Here is a 20,350-nt window from a genome sequence, read left to right as displayed (position 1 = left end):
CCCCAAATCACAATGCACTGAATAGCTGGCCAATCAGAGCACACCTCGCTTTTTTGGAACAATGAGCTTTGCAAAAATCAACCTGTTTCAGGAAGGCGGGGCTAAGAGGAGAAACAGCTTACAGGATGTGGAAAATAATGTGCTTTTTGAATCTTAAACTGCATTACACCAAATACATATAATAATTTTCTTTTTAGCAACATCACATGACCACTTTAAACACCACAGATTTCTATTTCACATAATTGCTGTTCTTTTGAATATTGTACACGTTTCGACAAAAAAAAAATATTACGTAGCAAAACCATTTTCAACATTGACATTAGAAATGTGATACTGAAGGCTGGAGTAATGATCCTAAAAATTCTGCTTAACTTTTATAATTTTTTTAAATGTAATTTTATTTTACATCTTTAAAGCATTTTACATTACAATTTTTACTATACCAGCCATGTATATGCAACCGTTTGTGTAAATCAATAATATTCGCATTATTGCCTTAAAAATATTTTTGGAGCAAGATGACTAAAAACTAAAAATCTTAAACCAAAGTTTACCTATTTTTTTTTTCAGATGCATGGGAGTAAACCAATGGTATGCTTGTAGTCATTCACTTCTAATGCTGCCCAGATTAGTCATATTAGACAGAATTTATAACGAAAAAAAGAGAACATTTTCTTAAAAATAAATCTACGGTTACAGAACACAATTGTCTCGACTCATAAGATGTCACACAAATTAATCTACACAGGTATAGCTATACACGATTCTGTGCTGAACAAAAACAGCCAATTACAAATCAGTAACACCGATGCAGTTCATCTTATAGTTCGAAGCATGCATGCAATCCGCAACTTATTCACACACTTAGTCCAAAGATTAACAACATCCTGAATACAATTTATTTTCAAACTGAATTTTTGCATACAAAGGGCAGGAAATGGGCACTAGGGGAAAAGAGTGCAAAGCGTTCTAAAAGATTATATTTGTGGCTACATTGTACTGCAAGACACATCTGAGTTCACAAGAGAGACAACATTAATATTGCAGTTCGCAATGACAGTCTACATAATGCAATAAATACTCACACACACACACATACAAGTATTCATATATTGCACTTTGGAGAAAATAAAGGTCTTGGTTAAATAGATGTTAGATAGTGTTCAATATAATCATCCCATTCCAACCCGATTCAGCAAAGACTAAACGGGTCAGTGTTAAACAGTACAGAAAATGCTATACATTACTGACATGACAGGCTATATATGTGCAAAAATGACAATTATATCCCACACAAAATTTACTGTGTCTGCTCTGCACATTAGCCATAATTACTCCATTATTAGGACATCTTTTTGTTCATTTAAAATCTTTGCAGTACTCCAGATGCTACAGAGTTTGAATCGTGTGCCTCTAGAAATGGACAAAACAAGACAGCAAGAGTTTGGGTGTAAATCAAACAACGCTGGGAAAATGAAGCCAAAAAATTAAACACATATGATCCGCATACCATGCCAACTTGGCATTGATTACAATTTTTAAGGACTGTTCCAAACACTATATACAACCCTTCACATTCAGCTAGGTTTAAATGTCCCCCCCAAAAAAAAAAAAAAAAAAATTAACAAATCAACAATTTCCAACTGCGCATACTCAGAAAAATAAAAACCCATCTACAACAGATTTGCTCAAGAGTAACGATGAAACACTTTTCTTTTAGAAATTCTACCAACAAGAGAACCAGCACTTGGGGCAGAGTTTCTCATACCAACACACGTTCAGAGCTGGATAAAGAAACATCTACTATACAAATGGAAATTAGAACACCGCCAGAAAAATGCACCAAGTAAAAATGCATGTTTGTAGAATTCTGAAATTACTCACTTCCTGTTGAGAGTGGAATACATTGGTGTATTAGCTACAGTACTTCAGCTAACGTGAAGAGAAATGAAAAGGGCAGCTCACTCCTGCTAATGAAGAATAACTTTAATTGGTAATACTTTACAATAATGTTTTAGGTAACATTAATTTACACATGTTTGTTCATAAAACAATAAATCAATTAAACCAAAATGCTTTTAGAATCAACAAATGAAAAATGTAAAAAACAAAAAAAAAAATAAAAAACATGGGGTTTATTAAAGTGGAATTAATAAAACTGGGATTATTAAAATGCTGTCTTAACCAATGTACGAGTCACATTTTCAACAATGTAATGTTTAAATAAAAAATATCCCAAAGGTCACAAAAAGAATGCGAACAAACCAACTTAAACGAGCCCAAGCTGAATGTTAACGTCTACTTCTGGTGCTCAAAACCTTCCCAGACATACACTGGATATTTCAAACACACATCAAATGCTTTACTATAAAACGTCACCCACTGTACATTCAAGGCTCACGGTTCCTACAGTACTGTCACTTCGTTTACCAAAAAAAAAAAACCTCACTCAGCAGTATGTGACTTATCTGGAGTGCTACATGATTCGGTGCAGAGTGTGAAAACTACATTCTTAAGCTACAGATTTTAAAATGATAAAACTGCTCCTAAAGGAAGGCCACCTGATGATGGGACGGAAAAGGTATGACAGGGAGAAGTTCTTCGTCGTCTCGATTAACCCATTACTTACTCACTGTGAGTGCTTAGCCCTGTTTTTCTTTGGAGAGCTCTGTGTGGAAAGCCTGAAACACGTGCTGGTGTTTGAGAAAGGAGTCTTGTGGATCTCCCAGGTGCAGCAGAGACAGAAGAGGCTTCATGCACCGACAGGGCCACTCCGCCCTAAAAAAGGGTTACAAGAAACGAGAGCAGCCCTATACATGCTGGTAAATCTCAGTGTTAATGCTGCCTGAAAGTTTGCACACATCTTGTAATGAGATTCTCCTGTCTGGAAACTGAACTTACAACAGTACACATAGATAATAACGTAATACAGCCATACACACAGAGACGCAAGTTTATATCCCATGCTACAGACACCCAACAGCACTGTTTTGGTGTCGATGTGAGACTTTGGTACCGTTTCGATAATGTGGAACCCGCTCCATGCAATTAATTTCCCAGTGACTCATATAGTGTATATGGAAACAACGGAACATGTGTGTTTGATATACAACAGGTGAACGGAAGATAGAAGAATTTACAGAGAGTGAGAATTTAAAAAATAAAATCTCTTCGTAAAAACAAAATGACAACAACAAAAAGAACTGCCAAGTCTAGCTTGGCGTTTACAGCTAACACTCGAGACGAGTCATGTGTCAGTTCCCATCTGAGCACGTGCCAATACCAGAGCCGAAGCGACTTTCACAGCCCCCCTCCCACACACACACATACACACCTTGTATGTGTGCTAGTGGCCGCTGAAGTCTCTAGTCTATTGTCCTGTGAGTCCCATCAGTTTAAGGCTCTTTAAGGCAAAGGATGGCACATGCAAGCGATAGAGAAGGAGACAGAAAAAAAGAAGGGCACAACGCTTCAGGGAAGGCTGGACAGGATTGGCTCATAGCTGGTGTACTATGCTGTCAGCGTGATTGATGGATACAGGTCCGTCCTGCCTCAGTCTCTGCCACTGAAAAGTAGTGCTGAGCGATCCGACCTCCTCTTCTTCGTTCTCTTGCTCTTTAGCAAACTCCATGAAAACCTGCAGAACAGGTATAGCTTTCAATGTAATTGAAAAACAAACCAAAAGTACTGATCTTCAATGTTAAACAGGAAAAAACTATTTAAGAAGAAAAATTGCACAAGGTATCCCTTAAAACTTGGTTAAACTTTAATTTGATCCTTCACATTAGACATTCTACTAACTATAAGTTACTACATGTCAAGTAATACATATCATTTGTAACTACATATCTACTAACTCTCAGAGTAGACTGTTAGGGTAGGTTTAGTAGAAAGTTGACATGCTTGCAAAGTTTCCCATCAAAATAAAGTGTTAGAAGATATTTAGCATACAGTCTACTAATAATCTAATGACTGCTAGTTGACATTAGTATAAAGTCTAAAGTGGACAACCAAAATAAAGTGCTAGCAAACGTATTTACACAAAATGCTAAATCTACTTAGCATTAATCCACTAGTAATTTTCATGTCTAAATGTCATTACATTTCATTTTATATTCATATAATATTATAACAATACATTTTTTGCAGTACTGTTTAATACATTGCGACATACTTGTTCAAGCGTTGACTGGGAGAAGTTGTACTCTTCAAAGTTAAAGTTCTGTTTAGCTGTGAAGACATTACGAGGATGGTCAAAAAATGTTATTCTTCATAAAAAACTGTGTATTTGTTATGCGTCCATTTCTTACCACTTTCTAACTGAGCAAAGGACTTGGCTAGTGACTTCACATCTTCCATTGGGATTTTATACACCATCAGTGTGGCAAAACTGCAAAGATCCCAGGCGCACACACAAAAACACACACCTTAACTCCCAGATTGTTTACATTCTATCTTTATGTCAGATATTTGAAATGTAGTGCTTCAATATCGATCTGACTTTCTTTTTTTTTTTAACTAAACCAATTCAGACACGTCTTACCTGTCCTGACGAGCAGCATGTGGAAATATCTTCAGTATCTCTTTGTGCAACAGCGCTACCTGCTGGAGACCTGTGAGCTCCTCCCTGAGATTAATCTCTAGGCTGTAGCCTCTCCCAAACTTCCCCTTCAGGTGCTGAATAGAGCCAATACACCTGCAGGCGGCAACATAAGAAAATGTTACTTGCTTGCTCAGAAGTTATGCGTTTTTCATGTTAATTCATGCCATATTTAACTAAGGATTTTTTTCCATCTCAAAGTCTCACCTCAGCTGACCAGAAACCATGATAGCCACACGGTCACACACAGCCTCTGCCTCTTCCATGTAGTGGGTGGTCAATAGGGCTCCTCGTTGTTTGTTCTTAAAGGCAGCACGGATCGCCCTCCTATTAGAGTGAACCACAGAAACATTCTTCTACTTGTTGTATATGTACATGTGTTGATTGACTATATAACTATATCCTAGCATTCAGTGCTGTAAATTTTACCACATGCGTTGTTTTGATTTGGGATCCATTCCTGTAGATGGTTCATCCAACAGAACTATCTGAGGGTTTCCCAGCATGCTTAGTGCAAAGCACAGCTAGTATGAAAAAGATTTTAAAAAATTAGCCTACAAGAGACAAAAATCCGATTTTCATAATCTTATTGAAATATTTTTTTACTTGCCTTCCTCTTCAGCCCTGCAGACAAGTTTTTTGACTGTTTGTAAAGATGATCCTTCAGCTCTAGAGCATTCACAACACTGTGAAAACACAATATTTAATTTAATTGAACTGTGGTGGTCACTCTGTTTAATGTGGTGAATAAATAATCACAATGATAAAAGAAACCAAGCAGATGGTTAACTGACAACATTTACTGGCCATAAACTTTTAATTAGCTATGAAAGCAAATTTTGCATGGTCCAAAAAAAAAAAAAAAAAAAAAAAAATTCTCATGACATGTTTCCCCTGCCTCAGTTAAGTATTTGCAGACAAAGTTAGTTTTCGATGTCACTTATAATTTGAATAGAATAGAAAGTAATATTAATAAAATAAGCTGTGATGGTTAATAAACAAAATATGTAATGTTTAAAGCCTTGATATGTGGATTTTATGATGATCACTACCATTCAAATGTTTGGGGTCAATGATAAATACTTTTTTTAATTAGGAATTAATTAAAATGTACTTTTTTGGGGACCTTCTATTGACGGTCAAGTTCATTTTATTTCCTTTTTACATATATGTGTGTGTGTGTGTGTGTGTGTGTATGTGTGTAAAAATAAAAAAAACTGACCCCAAACCTTTGACTTGCAGTGCAAATGTTGTTTTTTTTAAAGATATGGTACCGCTTAATGATATTTGGGATATCACGCTGATGTAGCCCCTTTATAGCAGCATAGATCTCCAGGTGCTCCTGTAGTGTGATTCTAGGCCACAGAGGGTTCACCTGAGGACAGTACCCTACATGCTCCAGGGGGTTTTCCGCTGGTTGGAAGTCTGTTCCATAATCTCCCATCAAAATCTAAAAATACATATCAAATCTTCATAGGATCAAAAGAACTCCTAACCAGCAAGAAAACAGGAAGAGACTGAGCACAAACCTGTCCAGCAGTGGCTTCAGTGTCTCCAGAGAGCATGTGCATGATAGTGCTTTTTCCTGCTCCATTTGGTCCCAGCAGACCCAAAACCTCACCTGAGAACAAGCCATTTTTTATTAACATCTGCTTGCTCTATTTAAAATCACTACTTAGAGTACATCAAATCAGAGGCAAACTCTACCTTTGCGAACACAAAATGAAATGTTCTTAGTTGCCACTTTCCGTTTCTTGCTGAGCGAAAAGCCTTCCCTCTTGCCTTTGTACTGCTTCCTGAGGTTACTCACCACTACCACCGGTTTCTGTAAGTTTTATATTTCCATTTTTAATAAGTTATTGGACAATGAAGTGATTTGAGACTCTTAAAATTACAGAAAAGTGGTACTGTACCTCCTCACAGCACTGACAAGTCAACGCCTCTTTCACTCGAGCTTTCTCCACCTGAACATCTTCATCCTCACTCACATTCTCCTCTGGGTTTCGCTGAGCTTTGCTCTTTGCTTGGGAGGAAATCCTGGAAAACAGATCAGAAATCAAGCTCTTTCTTAGTGTCCTGGGTAGGGTTGCACTACTTCTTCAAAAAAATCTAATGGAAAAATCACAATATACAAAACTAGCTGGAGCTCATGTTCTCAATCCAACTCAAGTATGTGAAAAGCCACATAAATCTTATTTAAATCATTTGCTTTACTTAAAACCTTCATTGCTAATTTACTTGCTGATTTGCTGATTAATAAAACAAAAAAACTGCTGACCCAGAACATTGAACCTAACTTTTAGTTTTTAAGTAGTAATTATAAAACACATTCATACAATTATTTAATAGTACCTCATTGTATACATTTCAATAATAAAAATTCAGCAAAAAAGGTAATAAATAATTTTTTGCCTGTTCTACCCAATTCACTTTCATTCTTTTCACAAGTTCTGTCATTTTATCCCTGATTGGAGGTCAAGCATTTAGTTTGACAGACAGACCTGCAGAGCTGGTCATTTTTCATGGTTTTCCCTCCATATCTAATCTCAAGCCATCTCAGGGTAAAGAGCAGCAGAATACACTGGATGTACGGCTGTGGACGGCACATAAAAAATGTAATGTAAAAGAAGACATTATAACACACTTTGAGACAATAAAGCCATATTTACAGCAACTTACAGACACAACAGAGATGAAGAGATTCTTCCACAGGAAATCATCATCATGAGGAGACTGAAGGAAGGTGGTCTAAAATAATAAAAGACTTGTATTAGGGTCAATAACAATGAGAACATTTCATTCTTGCTCTCAGACATTTAATAGATGGAGTCCTGTAAGTGAAGTATTACCATGGTAATGCAGTTAAGGCAGCCCATAAGAGGGTAGAGTGGACTGAAGAAACACAGTGCATTGTGTAGGAGACGAGCCATACCAGAATTCTCATTCACAAGAGCCAGCTGGACAATGGATGCAGAAACCACACACAACTATGGAAGAAAAAGAGCTTTCATTTCTTCTTACAGACATATGTGTATTTGAAAGATAATTTGATACTTCAAATATACATCAAAAATAAAATAATTTCACAACATGATACATTTTATGTCATTATAGACCTGTTCGTGATTAATTCTCATGACTGTTCTGGTATGATATTTTTTTCAACAGGAACAGGGGATATTCCAGAAAGCAGGTTATGTGACATACTCGGGTGTGTTTAAGAGTAAGCAAGCAGATAACTTGAACTTTTGGCTCCAAAAACGGAGGTAACTTTCAGGGTATACAAGTAGCCATAGCAACTTGATCTCTGGAGATAACCTGCCCTGGAGTAGGTTACGTTTCAGGGTTAGCTTACTTCAGAAATATCATCACTGACGAGACTGTGCACAATATTATGTATTATTATTATTATTATTATTATTATATTATACAATAAATTTAGATAATTGTATTATATGTAATCATATTCTAAAATGGTAATTATAATTATTATAATAACTGTATTGCCATATACAAAAAACCTTTTCTGTATAAATTCTAAAACTTATGACAAGGTAATGTTAATTTTATTATATATACACACACACACGTTTATATTTTATAATCATCTCACACAACATGGATATGTATTTTTATTACCCATTATAGAAAATGCAGATTTTATATGACTTATAATTAGCATCAAACAAATAATATAATTCTTGGTTAGATGGTTAAATTAACCTTTCTTTCTGGAACACCCCCCAGGTTTTGTTGTTATTAAAATTATTTGAAGGTTGTGGAAAAGTTTCTTTAAGACTCACCATCATGGAGACCACTGAAAAGAAGTCCCTATTGCTCTGGACTCTGACGAACATGAAGGATATGCAGTACGTGAAGAGAACCATGGCTGGAGCAAAGCCAATCAGGCACAGAGCCTGAAAATGGAGTAAAGGTAGTAGCTGGGTAGCTGTAATATGCTAATGTTAACATCTGCTCTTTAAGGGAAGAAATAATTGACCGAGAAATAAAAATTACTCTTAATTTACTGTTAATATGTGTTAACACCCCGGAAGCGTATAGGTTGGTTTTATGATGGATATACATGGTTTACGGAGAAAATTATAGTCACCATCTTGGAAGAACTTTTTTTTTTATTTTTTTATTTTTTAGAAACTCTGTCCATCTGAAAGAAGTAAGTTATATACACCTAGAATGGCTTGGAGGTGGGAAAATTATTGGATAATTTTCATTTTTGGGTCAGCAACTCCTTTAAATAACTATTTTAGAAAAGTCAAGTGGAAGCTAGGTGAAGTGTTTTCTTACCACAGACATGATGTTATGGGAGGTTAGCAGGTTTGTAGAATGGAAGGCAAACAGGGTGCTGGTCATACAGATTAAGATAAGATAATAGAAAGGGACATCGATAGCTGCCTGACCACACCAGTACGCTGAAGGAACAAGACCAGAGATCCTCAGGGTCGAGCGACACTTCAACTAAAAAAAAAAAACAAAAAACAGTAAAGATAGAGACGTAGCGTTCAATTTAAAAAGGTTTGTAAAACAACACAGAAATATTAATGTAGAGACATTATGATAAAATTTAGGGTGACCCCTACAGACGGGTCAGTAAAATATTGAAATATTTTTATTCAAATAAATGTAACCTTTTCAAATACACAAAAAAAACTAATAACTAAAATAAGATTGGAGCATTTTAAAAATGTGTTAAAATTGAAACCCATTTATTCCTGTGATGCAAAGCTGAATTTGCTTGTATAGCAGAATTTCAAATGAATTTTTTTGCAACAATGTAAATCATCTTTGCCATTTTTGATCAAATGCCTGCATGCTTGCTAAATACAATAACGTTAAAACAAGTAAAATTAAAGAGCTAAAATCTAAACTATCTTTGATGAAGTTACAACCCACAAATATACCTCTTTGTCTCTTGTGTGGTCCATTGCAAAATAGGCTGGCATTCCAGCAGCCAGCATCCCAAGGATCACAGCCTCAATGTAAACCAGTGCATAGGATGTCTTATCTGGGATTTGCTAAAATGTAGACAGAATATAGCTGTAGACACTCAACAACAATAGCAGCACATGTACACTGACGTCAATATACTAATGCACTACACTTACATAATCAAAGGGTTTAGTCCATGTTCTAATGTGTCCAGTGCCATTAAAGCCCCTCAGCAGGGCATTACTGAGTACATTGACAGCCATAGGCAAGGAGTGTACAGTGGTGCTGTTAAACGCTAAAATGAAGGTAAAATCCTGGTATTGAGAAAGAGAGGGGTTAAATATAGTTTTTGAAGAACAGTCAGTTAACCAACTGTATTGGCACGAAAATATGCAATTCTCTTTCTCACCTTACTGGATCCTGTCACATTTATGGCGGCGCTGACAGGTGCAGAAGACATGTAGTCCGGTTTTTTCATCATTTCCACTTTAATATTCTGAGACTCCAGATTGTGAATGAACCCTGACAGGTCGGAATCTATCACAGCATACATGGCAATTAACCAAACTGAATCGTCAACAATCGTCAATATAAATATACACAAGTATTGTCACAGACCAGTGGAGTTTTGCACAAGGAGGCTGGTGGTGTATCTGTGAGGAGCCTCGTTGCGGTGCAGCAGGTATATAGGCGAAAAAAGTCTTTCAGGAGAATGAATCTGAATGTTTCCCGTGGCCACAGACAGAATAAGCATTGCCGATAAGAAAACCAGGAACAGCGTCAAACTGGGTAAAAGAAAGGAGATCAAAGTATGACTTATAGCTTTGTGTAACACATGAATCTTATGGATAATTAAGATTTTTATATGGTTCATGAATCAGTCACCTTGATTGGTTTAAGTACGGCCTGGGTCTAAAATCTGTAAGATTTAGTTTTTTTAAATAAAAGAAAACATGATCTAATACTTGCTCACTTGTATATGATAGGTTTTCTCTCTCTCTGCAGGTTAAGCATGTGCAGCCAGGCCACGGTGCTAAACTGCTGCCTCCAGAGGGCACGACCGGTTACTGCATCCTGCCTGCTGTCTGAAAACGTCAGCAGACGCTGGTCTGTGTCATCCATAGAGGACGTGTCTCCCTCGTCTTCCACCTTTTCTTGGTTAAACACACTGTAGTCTACCAATAAATAAACACAAAAATATATCAGGTGTTACACCGCTAGATAACTACACTACAGTTGTTCATTGTAATACTGATCAGTTTGATGTCGTTAATGGCAACAGACATCAGAGTCTTATTTTTAACAGAGAAGCTTTGAACCATTTTAGATAGGTGGTTATCTTACCAGCCTGATCCACTTCTGCCTCCGCCTCCAGGCGCAAGAAGACATCCTCTAATGTTGTCATGGAGACACCGTAGTTAATGATACCCAGGTCAGGTCGACAGTCCAGCTCCGCAAACAACCCTGGAGTGCAATGTGAGAAAGAGGTGAGAAGAGTTTAGTAACCATAGAAATTGTTAACATTTTTGGATTGCAAGAAAACTAACCACACACACCAATAGCACTCCTATACACTCCTCATCATTTACTAACCCTCTTGTCAATCCAAAACGATTTGCAAGTCATACAGATTTGAAACGATACAAAAGTGAAACTGTAAGCGTGAAGTAAAGACCAATATCACAGACCTCAAAAAAAAAAAAAAAAAAAAAGAGCTACAGACAATAAAAATAAAATTAAACAGCTCCAATAAAACACCAGCGACAGTCCTGGTGAAAGCATGAAGCAATCTGTTGCCCCGCAGGGCATATGGCAGTGTGTCACATAGCAGATGGTGACATGAGGGCAAATAGAAGCGAGACCTGGGAAAGTGTCCATGCTCTCGAAAGGCAATGTGAATGTAAGCTCAGCCTCTTGCTGCCTTGACAACTGAGCCTTGGGAACATGCTGCTTGACCAGTGATGTGATGTTCTCCACTTCACAGCCTTCAGTTACAGACATTCTAGAAGAGGTTTAGAATGACAGTGTTAATGAAGCATCAGCAAAGGGTAACAGGAAATAAGTAAATAAATAAATGCATGAATGTATATAGGCATAAAACGTCATAAATATAATATGATGACTAACCTAAGATGGTAGCCAACTCCACACTTGGTCTTCAGGTACAAAGAGGAACCGACACATTTTAACTGTCCTTGAGAGATGACAGCTTTACGATCTGTGACAGAAAAAAAGGGTTAGATTGAGGCATAAATTACTGAAGAAAAGTGAAAAAATAAAAGTACCTGCAAGTATATCAGCCTCGTCCATGTAATGAGTGCTGAGCACAGTAACTCTGCCTGCTCTACGGCTCTTCAGTAAGGACCAGACCTGGTGCCGAGACACTGGGTCCATACCAGCTGTAGGCTCATCCAGAAGAAGGATCTGATTCATAAGCAAAAAGGACATCAGGGGAGGAAGATAAATAAGCAAACGAATCAAGAAGTCAAATGTATAAGCCATGAGACATTTACCTTTGGGTCTCCGAGAATCGCTATGCCTACAGAGAGCTTCCTCTTCTGGCCTCCACTCAGGTTTTTTGCCTGGGCATCCATAATCTTTTCTAAATCCATATCCTTTAGAACTTTTCTCACCTTAAAAAGAGAGATATTTTAGAATAGAAATTCTAACAAAAAAAGAAGTAACTGGATGTTTAGGGGTTTGTTAAATATAGGTTTTAAATTCATTACCATATAAGAGTTTGTTTTTATTCAGCAAGAACACTAATTAAATTAATCAAAAGTACACTAGGGATGTTTAGATTGTTACAAAAACATATTTTTGAAGTAAATGCCGTTTAGTTTTTTTCCAAAGAATCCTAAAAGATCGATATCATGATTTATAAACCAGAACGATTTTTAAAAAATCATGTCACACTGGAGCTGATAAAAATTCAGCTTTGCCATTACAGGAATAAGTTGCATTTTAAAATACACTGGAATAGAAATCAGCTATTAAAAATGTTAATATTTTATATATTTCTTGATGAGCATAAGAGACTTTCACAAACAAAAAAAAGATCTTTCCATTCTCAAACTTTTGAATGGTAGTGTGTCTGTGGAAATGACCAAGAACACTTAAGAGTGAGATCATTGTTGAATTGTTTAATGGACGTAATTAAACATGCAGAGTGGAGCTGATGTCAAATCAGCTTTTTGATGCATTGTATGGGATTTTTTTTCATTTCTCACACAATGAGTCAATATGCGGTCAGCAGATGTGGTGTCTAGATCCACTGGCAGTTCCTACCTCACCATCAATATCAGAGGGCAAGATCCCTTTGATGGCAGCAAAGATCCTCAGGTGTTCCTCTACAGTGAGCACATCAAAGATGATGTTGAACTGGGGGCATATACCAACCAGCTGTTTCATCTCGGCCCCCTCTGCAATCTCTGCCACAGGAGAGCCATAGATGGTTGCCGTGCCTATGCATTAAACACAGAATAATAGAATTGTGAGAAGAGCAGCAGTAAAACTTCACTTTTTGCAACTGGTAAGACAGAGATACAGTAAGAGGTAAACGTGTTTACAAAAAAAAGTCAAAATTAGCATCTATGCACCTTCTGTAGGGGGGCAAATGCCACACAGGATATTCATGAGGGTGGATTTTCCTGCTCCGCTGTGACCCAGCAGGGCAGTGATCTGACCCTCATAGATGTCAAAAGTCAAACCTTTAGATCACAAATAGACAAAAAAAATATATATATAGTCACCTAAACATCAGAGTCATAAGTCTTGTCAAAAATTACATTTTGAAGACCAAGTTCATGTGCACTATGGGTCTGTTCAGTACTATGGAGGTAAAAAGTGTTGCAAATACCATTTTGTGTTGACTACAAGCAGTTTACCTACAGTATACAAAAAGTAATTTAACCCTAAAATTTATAAATGCTGAGCAAGCGTGCATTATTTATCACACAAACAAGGAAGTGACATAGGTGAGAAGACTCACCTCTCAAAGCCTCCACTTTGGTGTCTTTCTCTTTATAGATTTTACGAATATTGCAGATCCTAACACAAGTAAAAAAAAAAAAACCACAAACACAGAAATAGATATTAAATGGGTTGCTCTGGCTGCATGCCAGCTCTCTTCAAGCCCAAATCTATCCAGGTTTTGAAGGATTTTAACACATATCAGCTGTTATCAAAATTGCTTTCTTTTCCAAACTGCTCTTTAAATCAATGTATTTTTAAGGTACAAAATATTGAATCAAACAACAGGGGAGAGAGAGAGAGAGAGAGAGAATGTGTGGACCACTGGTCAAGTCCGCACCTGATAACCTCTTTGCCTCTAAACTCAGGAGAAACTGCCTCCACTGATTCATCATTCACTGGGGTTCCGTTGACCTCTCCCTCGTACACGGAGCTCACCTCCACATAGCGCTTCCTCCGCTTCGTCCAATAGGACGGCTGTAGGAAGTATAGCACTGAGCGCCTTGTGCCAAACTCGCCTGAAGGAAGAAACGGTCATTTATGTGGGAAGGGCACAAACGCCTCCATCCCAGTTTGGTAATAACTAAGACAGATATATGTCTGTATTCTTTAAAAGCAGCCACATACTGATGGCTTCTGTAAATGCTTTTAATACTTTTAAGAGGGCAAAATGTTGCATGTAAAGTATAACCTAACAAACTTTTGAAGTCTTGCGCTTAAAAAGTGTGCCAGTGCATTCTTCCTTTTAAGAAAATGGTTAACATTTTGTGGTCTACTTAAAAAAAAAAAAAAAAAAAAAAAAATATATATATATATATATATATATATATATATATATATATATATATATATATATATATATATATATATATATATATAAATATATATATATATATATATATATATATATATTATAACACACACACAAAAAATACAGAAAGAAATATTGAAAGCATCAAAGAAAAATTGTGAATCCACATTAAATGGTCTTCTTTCCCGGCTAAGAAAATCAATTTGTAGTGGTATAAATCTTTATATGATGCAATGCCTGAATATTAAGACAATTAAGAACTGCAAGTTCTGTAGTGCTAAACTGTTTATGCAAAATACTTCAACTCCAGTTGTCACCTGGTAGCACTTGGTCCAGGTAAATGGCTAAAAGCAGATAGAGAATGCAGTCCAAAAACAGCATGACCATAGGAACATAGAGGGCGTGAGGACCATTGCTCAGAGAGGAAAACACTGCGCCGTCCCCTTGAGCTTCCAGATACACCACCTACACGTATACACACACACACACACACAGTGCAAGAATATACACTCCATTTTATACATGGGATTTTAGACTTTATCATTTACCATAATTAACTACATTCTGACCCCAAACTTTTGAATGGTAGTACACAATTTTTGTATAAAATATTTTAAAATGTTATTGTTAAGTTTCTTACCAAGCCTTCATTAAATTGATCAAATCCAGTAAAATGTTTCACAGAATTTCACAGAAATTATTCTAATACGATACACTGATATTTCTGATTATCAACGCTGAAATCCAATGTGCTGCTTAATATTTTTTGCAGAAACTATAATGCGCTTTTTTTTCAAAATAAGTTAATTAAAAAAAACGTTTGAAGTAAAAAACATTGTTACTGTCACTTTTTATCATTTTAATGCATCCTTGTTTAAAAGACATATTACAGGTTTCTTATTCAAATCATCACTATTCTCATATGCATTTCTTGGCTAACGGTTCCATAACCTAGGTGACCACCATTAAACCATGGAAACCATGGAGTGCGTTTGTAGAAAAGTGTGTTACCTGGGCAATGCCGATAGAGAAGGCGCTGGGAGACAGAAGACAGAGGAGCCACACGGCCGACTGGGGGAAATCTCTCATCAGAACAGTGAAAAGAGATAGACACCCAAAAACCACCGTCAGCATAGAGCCCACTGTACTTGCAAACTTGGGCTTCTTAAACAAAGGAGTCAACATGAAGGAGAAGAAAATCTGTGGGATTAAGAAGTAGGAAAATGAAGACCTTTGAAGAAAGGTTTGATGTCAGCAAACTAAAATATATCAGACTGGTTTTACTGCGTTCAATTCATAATCTCATGTTAAGAAAAACATTTTTAAGCCTTAATCCGTCACATAGACACCACTTTTCACAATATAATCAATTCCCAATGTATAAAACCAAGGTCTGTCCAGTATTTTGTTCACGTTGAATATCCTGTTCCATTCAAAAATGTCACATTATGGAAATAACTTGCAAATGCGGTTTCATTTCTTGAGGAAAATACACTTTAATGCTGACACGACTTTGTGGCTAATGCTTTTTTGAGAGAAAAAAAGGCTTGCATTCTGTCAGATATTTTACCAGTACAGTCACACCCCACTGACGGAAAAGAAAACCAACGCAGCAGAAAGCAATTTAGCCTCTGAAACGAAAATGAAATCTAATAACATATTCAGTATGGCTCCAGATTAGCCTGTCACTCATATGACTACTCTCAATGTAGGCAGAAATCGAGACCTTAGGCCAAATGAGTGCATTTAAATGGCTTTGCGCACTCTAAAGCTTTGAGGTGCTATTGTTCAAGACGTGACTGGAGGGTTGCTAGGACTTACAGAGGATATTCCGTAGAGGAAAATGAGGAGGAAGATGACAAAGAAATTGCTGTTGGAGAACAGGGGTGTGCAGGTTGCTATAACAGCCATGAGAATGGACATGGTCGTCACAAGCGCAGCATAGAGGAGGCCCCATGAAAGCCTAAAGAAATCAGAAGAAAAGTTTACAAATTATTTCAATTGACTATAAATTACAACGTCGTAGCTCCTGCAGTGGATACACTTACCAAAAGGCAGAGTCATACAATCCCATCATGCCCATGGTGTCTTTCAGCCGCTGCTCTTTTTCAGCTGCCACATTGACAATAAGGAAAGAGACAAAGGGTGTAAACGCCAGCACTAGGTATATGGAGATCAGGGCATGAGGGAACTTCTGGACCTCCACCGAACCCGGATGACCCATCATCACTGCACGCACTTTCAATTCGTTCCACACGGGACGTTTGGTCTTCATCTGCAAGAATGAATGCGTAATTATAGATGCAACACCGTAAACACTGAAAACATTGATTTTACAGGAGATTTCCATTTCAAATAGTGTTTTTAAACTATCTTCATAAAAAAAAAAAAAAATTGCATCATGGTTTCCACAATAATATTAAGCATCATAACTGTTTTCAACATTAAGGATTTTTAAAATCAATAATAACAACAACATCCTTTTTGAGCAGTAAATCAGCATATCAGGATGATTAAAAATAATAATTATATATATATATAAAAATAATAATATATATATATATATATATATATATATATATAAAACACACACACACAACATGTAAAGACTAGAGTTAAGGCACTGTTTAAAATAATATAGTTTTAACAGCTAATATACGTTCATCCCAGACTTCAGCAGGTAGATGCACTCCATATTAACAGCTACAATGCTTAAAAACCAATAAATTATTCATCCATGCCATTTCAAACCTGTATAATGGCAGCATCAATGACAGACTGCAGCCGTATAAATCCAGAATACCAGTAGTTGGCGGCACGGCAGTTGACATAGTTTGTGTAACAGCTTGCTGTGGATCAGAGAGGGAAGGAAAAAAAAACCTGTCACACCCGTACCTTTCATTGCAGATCAAACGGTTACAAAGTGAATGTCATTTGCATTAAAAAGGAGGTCGCCAATTAAGCAAAGAAGCAGCTAAATCAAGGTGCCACAGCTGTTGTGGCTTTATGACTTTAGCACAGAGTGATTCTCACTTATGGATTCAGTGAAGTCGCTAGGCAGAGGGAGCTGGTTGTAGGGGAATCGCAGACGGTACGACATCGAATCCAAAAAGACCACACCTACAAAGCCATCAGGTTCATAGAGACTGGCATTCTCCAATTCTTCCTCAGTGGAGAACATCTCTAATCGCTCATTCATGGCTGAGGATTCAGCACCCACAAACAAATAAAAAGAAATGCACACAGTGAGTCCACTTTAAAAACGATCAAAGCGACAACACCATTAATTAGCAAACATTCAGTAACAGAAAAGAACACGCCATGCAATACTATTTAGCCGTTTGCTTTAAATTAGGAACAGAACATTTTTAGCTATTCATAAACACTACAGATCAGTGAAATCTTCTAATGTGACCGTCATAATAAAAAGCAACAACATAATACAACAATAACTCTGACATACGCAGTTCCCGTGCCACCTCCTCCATGATGTGATTGGTGACATTGTTGATGGGGGTGTAGCCAAGACCTTTGAGTGACAGGTCTCGTTCATACTCCAGCTCCTTGGTGCTGATACTGCCGTATGAGACATGAGGGTTGAGGGTGCTGATGAGGATGAGGAGGCCCAGGAGCAGCAATGGCAAGATGAGTTCCTGCAAAATAAAGAGCAGCAACAATTAAATTTGACAAATAAATGCTGTGTAAATTAAACAAAAAATATATATTTTTCCAAAATACTGTAAAGTTATATTTAGTATACCCGAAGTACCAGTGGTGACTCAGAAAAAGAAAAAAAATAATAAATGCAAATCTATACTGTCATGTCATATAGCTACAGCTCTTGATTTGCTGCCGTAGGCTGGGTACACACTAAAAGATTAATACAATTTCTTAAGAGTTTCAAAATGTGAGAGACCACAAACATGAGATTTCACCATTTTGCTCCTATAGCATGTGGTATGCTGCAATTAGACAAGACAGCACGCCACACACAAACAGATTTTCATCCACAGTCCCGACTGTGGACACATAAAATCTTGCAAAATCTCTCGTGACTTGAGAATAAATATTTTTTCCAGGACCCGTTGTATAAAGACTCTGTTGTCACAGATCCTGAATCTCTGCTGTCCCAATCCTTTTGCACGGTCACTGCATTTGTTATTATGCTTCGGCTTCTGTCTTCTCGCTTTCTGATTGGACATTGTTTTGTTTCACGTGAAGTTCTTCAGATCTTAATCATGTTTGTTCTCGGGGCTCCTCCCACACATCAGGTGCCTCCGATGTTCTTCTGAGCAGATATAGTCACTCTGAACACGCGTCACACCACAGGATCTGATAAAAATCTGACAGAATAATCCTTAGAACCACCAAGATAATCGGTACATTACCTAGGATTGTCGGAAGCGGAGAAATCGACTCAAAATCAGCCCAACTATCTTGTAGTGTGTACCCAGCCTAGGGAGGCCATAAACACACAGTGCCAGTGAGGGTTTCCAATCATCCCCCTGGGTTTATTTGCTAGACCATGACATGAGTTCAGCTTTTACTGTGCCTGGTGGATTACAATTTTTGCTGCAAAAAGTTCTTTGGACTTTATTTTAAGACCACACTGAAGTCAATGATTTCATGATTACAGAATTTCAATACTGGATTCTTATTGGTCAAATCCTTTAAAACAGATTAAGATTAACATTTTTTTCAGCAAGTAAAAAATTTTAATGATTAAAAACGTCTGTATTTATAAATAGGCCTAGACTTTTATTTCATATTTTCAAAGCATTCCGAAAAAAAGAAGCATCATAATTTCCAAACGCACACATATCAAAAAACCTTAACAAGCGCAACCGTTTTCAATACCGAAAACAACAAAACAAAAATCAAACCATTATGTTAGAATGATTTCTGAAAGGTTGAGACACTGGAGACTGGAGTAATGGCTGCTTAAAATTCAGCTTTGCGTCACAGGAATAATTTCATTTTAAAATACAATAATAATAAAACTTTTTTAATTGTGGAAATGTTTGACAATATTACCATTTTCCCTTATTTTTGATTAAATAAATTTAGACTTGGTACGCACAAAAGACTTTCGAACAGCAGTGTATCCTTGTCTGATAAAGGTTTTGCTGCATAGTGGTAAATCGCTGTACTGACTAAATTAAGTCTGACCTACATACATGAAGCCCACTAGAACCACGAACCCTGAACAATACAACTTGCTTCAGCATCTCTACCCCCGGAAAAATCAATACAGAGATGACAGTCGTTGGCAAAAATCCCAAACTCGACTACTTTATAATGCAATTCATTTTGTTCCATTTCCAAACGCTTTCCTTAATGGATCACCAATTTTCCCTTTACAATGTCGGTTTAAAAGTACTTGAGTATTGATGGTAGGTGCTCGCATGAACTAGTGGAACACCCATCCATTAACAGCCTTTTAATTCTGAAAGACTTCACCAAACAAACAGGAGGCAGAGAGCCATTAAAAATACATTTAAAAAGTTACCTTACATAAAAAATACATGACCAAGGGAACATAAAAAAAAAAAAAAAAAAGAGAAATGACTTGAGGAGTTTTGCTTTTCTCTTTCCGCATCAAAGAGAATAAACAACCTGCTGGGCAGTAAAGAGTCAACAGAGTGCGTGGAAGAGGATTTCATCCAGATGGAGGGGAATTACAACATAACATTACTAAGTCTTGTGATTTGATAAAGCAGACTGGGTAACTGTAATTTTGCGCTGCTCATTTAGCAGAGGCTCTTATCAAAAGTCACATGCATACATTTATTACAGGAAAAATCCTTCTGGAGTAACCTGAAGTAAACCGTTGGGGTCAAGGACACATTTTGACCTTGATCTTTGAACAGACTGACAAGAGCATGAAGACCTTTTTTAAGACCAGTGAAAAATATTAAGAAACGATAGTTCTGCATTTAATTATATTTTAATCGTGATTACGATTTCTGCTGTGATATTTGCCAAGCTATATCTGCAAGCAAACCGCACAAGTTGCC

General features: G+C 36.9%; 1 protein-coding gene across 1 annotated transcript in view; it reads right to left on the bottom strand.

The window, feature by feature from the left end:
* Positions 1-879: 879 nt before the first annotated feature.
* The window catches only part of abca5 (ATP-binding cassette, sub-family A (ABC1), member 5), a 21,461-nt gene continuing 1,990 nt past the window's right edge, over positions 880-20,350 (bottom strand). Inside the window, exons 3-39 of the mRNA XM_043253742.1 lie at positions 17,797-17,986; positions 17,367-17,534; positions 17,085-17,182; positions 16,382-16,608; positions 16,155-16,296; positions 15,345-15,533; positions 14,651-14,798; positions 13,863-14,040; positions 13,542-13,600; positions 13,150-13,260; positions 12,839-13,014; positions 12,064-12,183; positions 11,836-11,974; positions 11,678-11,768; positions 11,413-11,552; positions 10,895-11,014; positions 10,524-10,725; positions 10,169-10,335; positions 9,960-10,087; positions 9,727-9,864; positions 9,523-9,636; positions 8,909-9,079; positions 8,407-8,520; positions 7,453-7,590; positions 7,283-7,351; positions 7,105-7,196; positions 6,517-6,640; positions 6,311-6,428; positions 6,133-6,224; positions 5,878-6,053; positions 5,214-5,289; positions 5,033-5,127; positions 4,811-4,930; positions 4,547-4,699; positions 4,314-4,393; positions 4,178-4,233; positions 880-3,640 (exon numbers count right to left, since the gene is read on the bottom strand). Coding sequence (XP_043109677.1) covers positions 3,500-3,640; positions 4,178-4,233; positions 4,314-4,393; positions 4,547-4,699; positions 4,811-4,930; positions 5,033-5,127; positions 5,214-5,289; positions 5,878-6,053; positions 6,133-6,224; positions 6,311-6,428; positions 6,517-6,640; positions 7,105-7,196; positions 7,283-7,351; positions 7,453-7,590; positions 8,407-8,520; positions 8,909-9,079; positions 9,523-9,636; positions 9,727-9,864; positions 9,960-10,087; positions 10,169-10,335; positions 10,524-10,725; positions 10,895-11,014; positions 11,413-11,552; positions 11,678-11,768; positions 11,836-11,974; positions 12,064-12,183; positions 12,839-13,014; positions 13,150-13,260; positions 13,542-13,600; positions 13,863-14,040; positions 14,651-14,798; positions 15,345-15,533; positions 16,155-16,296; positions 16,382-16,608; positions 17,085-17,182; positions 17,367-17,534; positions 17,797-17,986 — 4,860 coding nt within the window. The 3' untranslated portion in view covers positions 880-3,499. The remainder of the gene's footprint in view (positions 3,641-4,177; positions 4,234-4,313; positions 4,394-4,546; positions 4,700-4,810; positions 4,931-5,032; positions 5,128-5,213; positions 5,290-5,877; positions 6,054-6,132; positions 6,225-6,310; positions 6,429-6,516; positions 6,641-7,104; positions 7,197-7,282; positions 7,352-7,452; positions 7,591-8,406; positions 8,521-8,908; positions 9,080-9,522; positions 9,637-9,726; positions 9,865-9,959; positions 10,088-10,168; positions 10,336-10,523; positions 10,726-10,894; positions 11,015-11,412; positions 11,553-11,677; positions 11,769-11,835; positions 11,975-12,063; positions 12,184-12,838; positions 13,015-13,149; positions 13,261-13,541; positions 13,601-13,862; positions 14,041-14,650; positions 14,799-15,344; positions 15,534-16,154; positions 16,297-16,381; positions 16,609-17,084; positions 17,183-17,366; positions 17,535-17,796; positions 17,987-20,350) is intronic.

Source organism: Puntigrus tetrazona, chromosome 12 (assembly GCF_018831695.1).
Source record: "Puntigrus tetrazona isolate hp1 chromosome 12, ASM1883169v1, whole genome shotgun sequence".
NCBI lineage: Eukaryota > Metazoa > Chordata > Actinopteri > Cypriniformes > Cyprinidae > Puntigrus > Puntigrus tetrazona.
The sequence above is the reverse complement of the archived record's forward strand: the minus strand, read 5'-3'. Positions and strand labels throughout refer to the sequence as shown.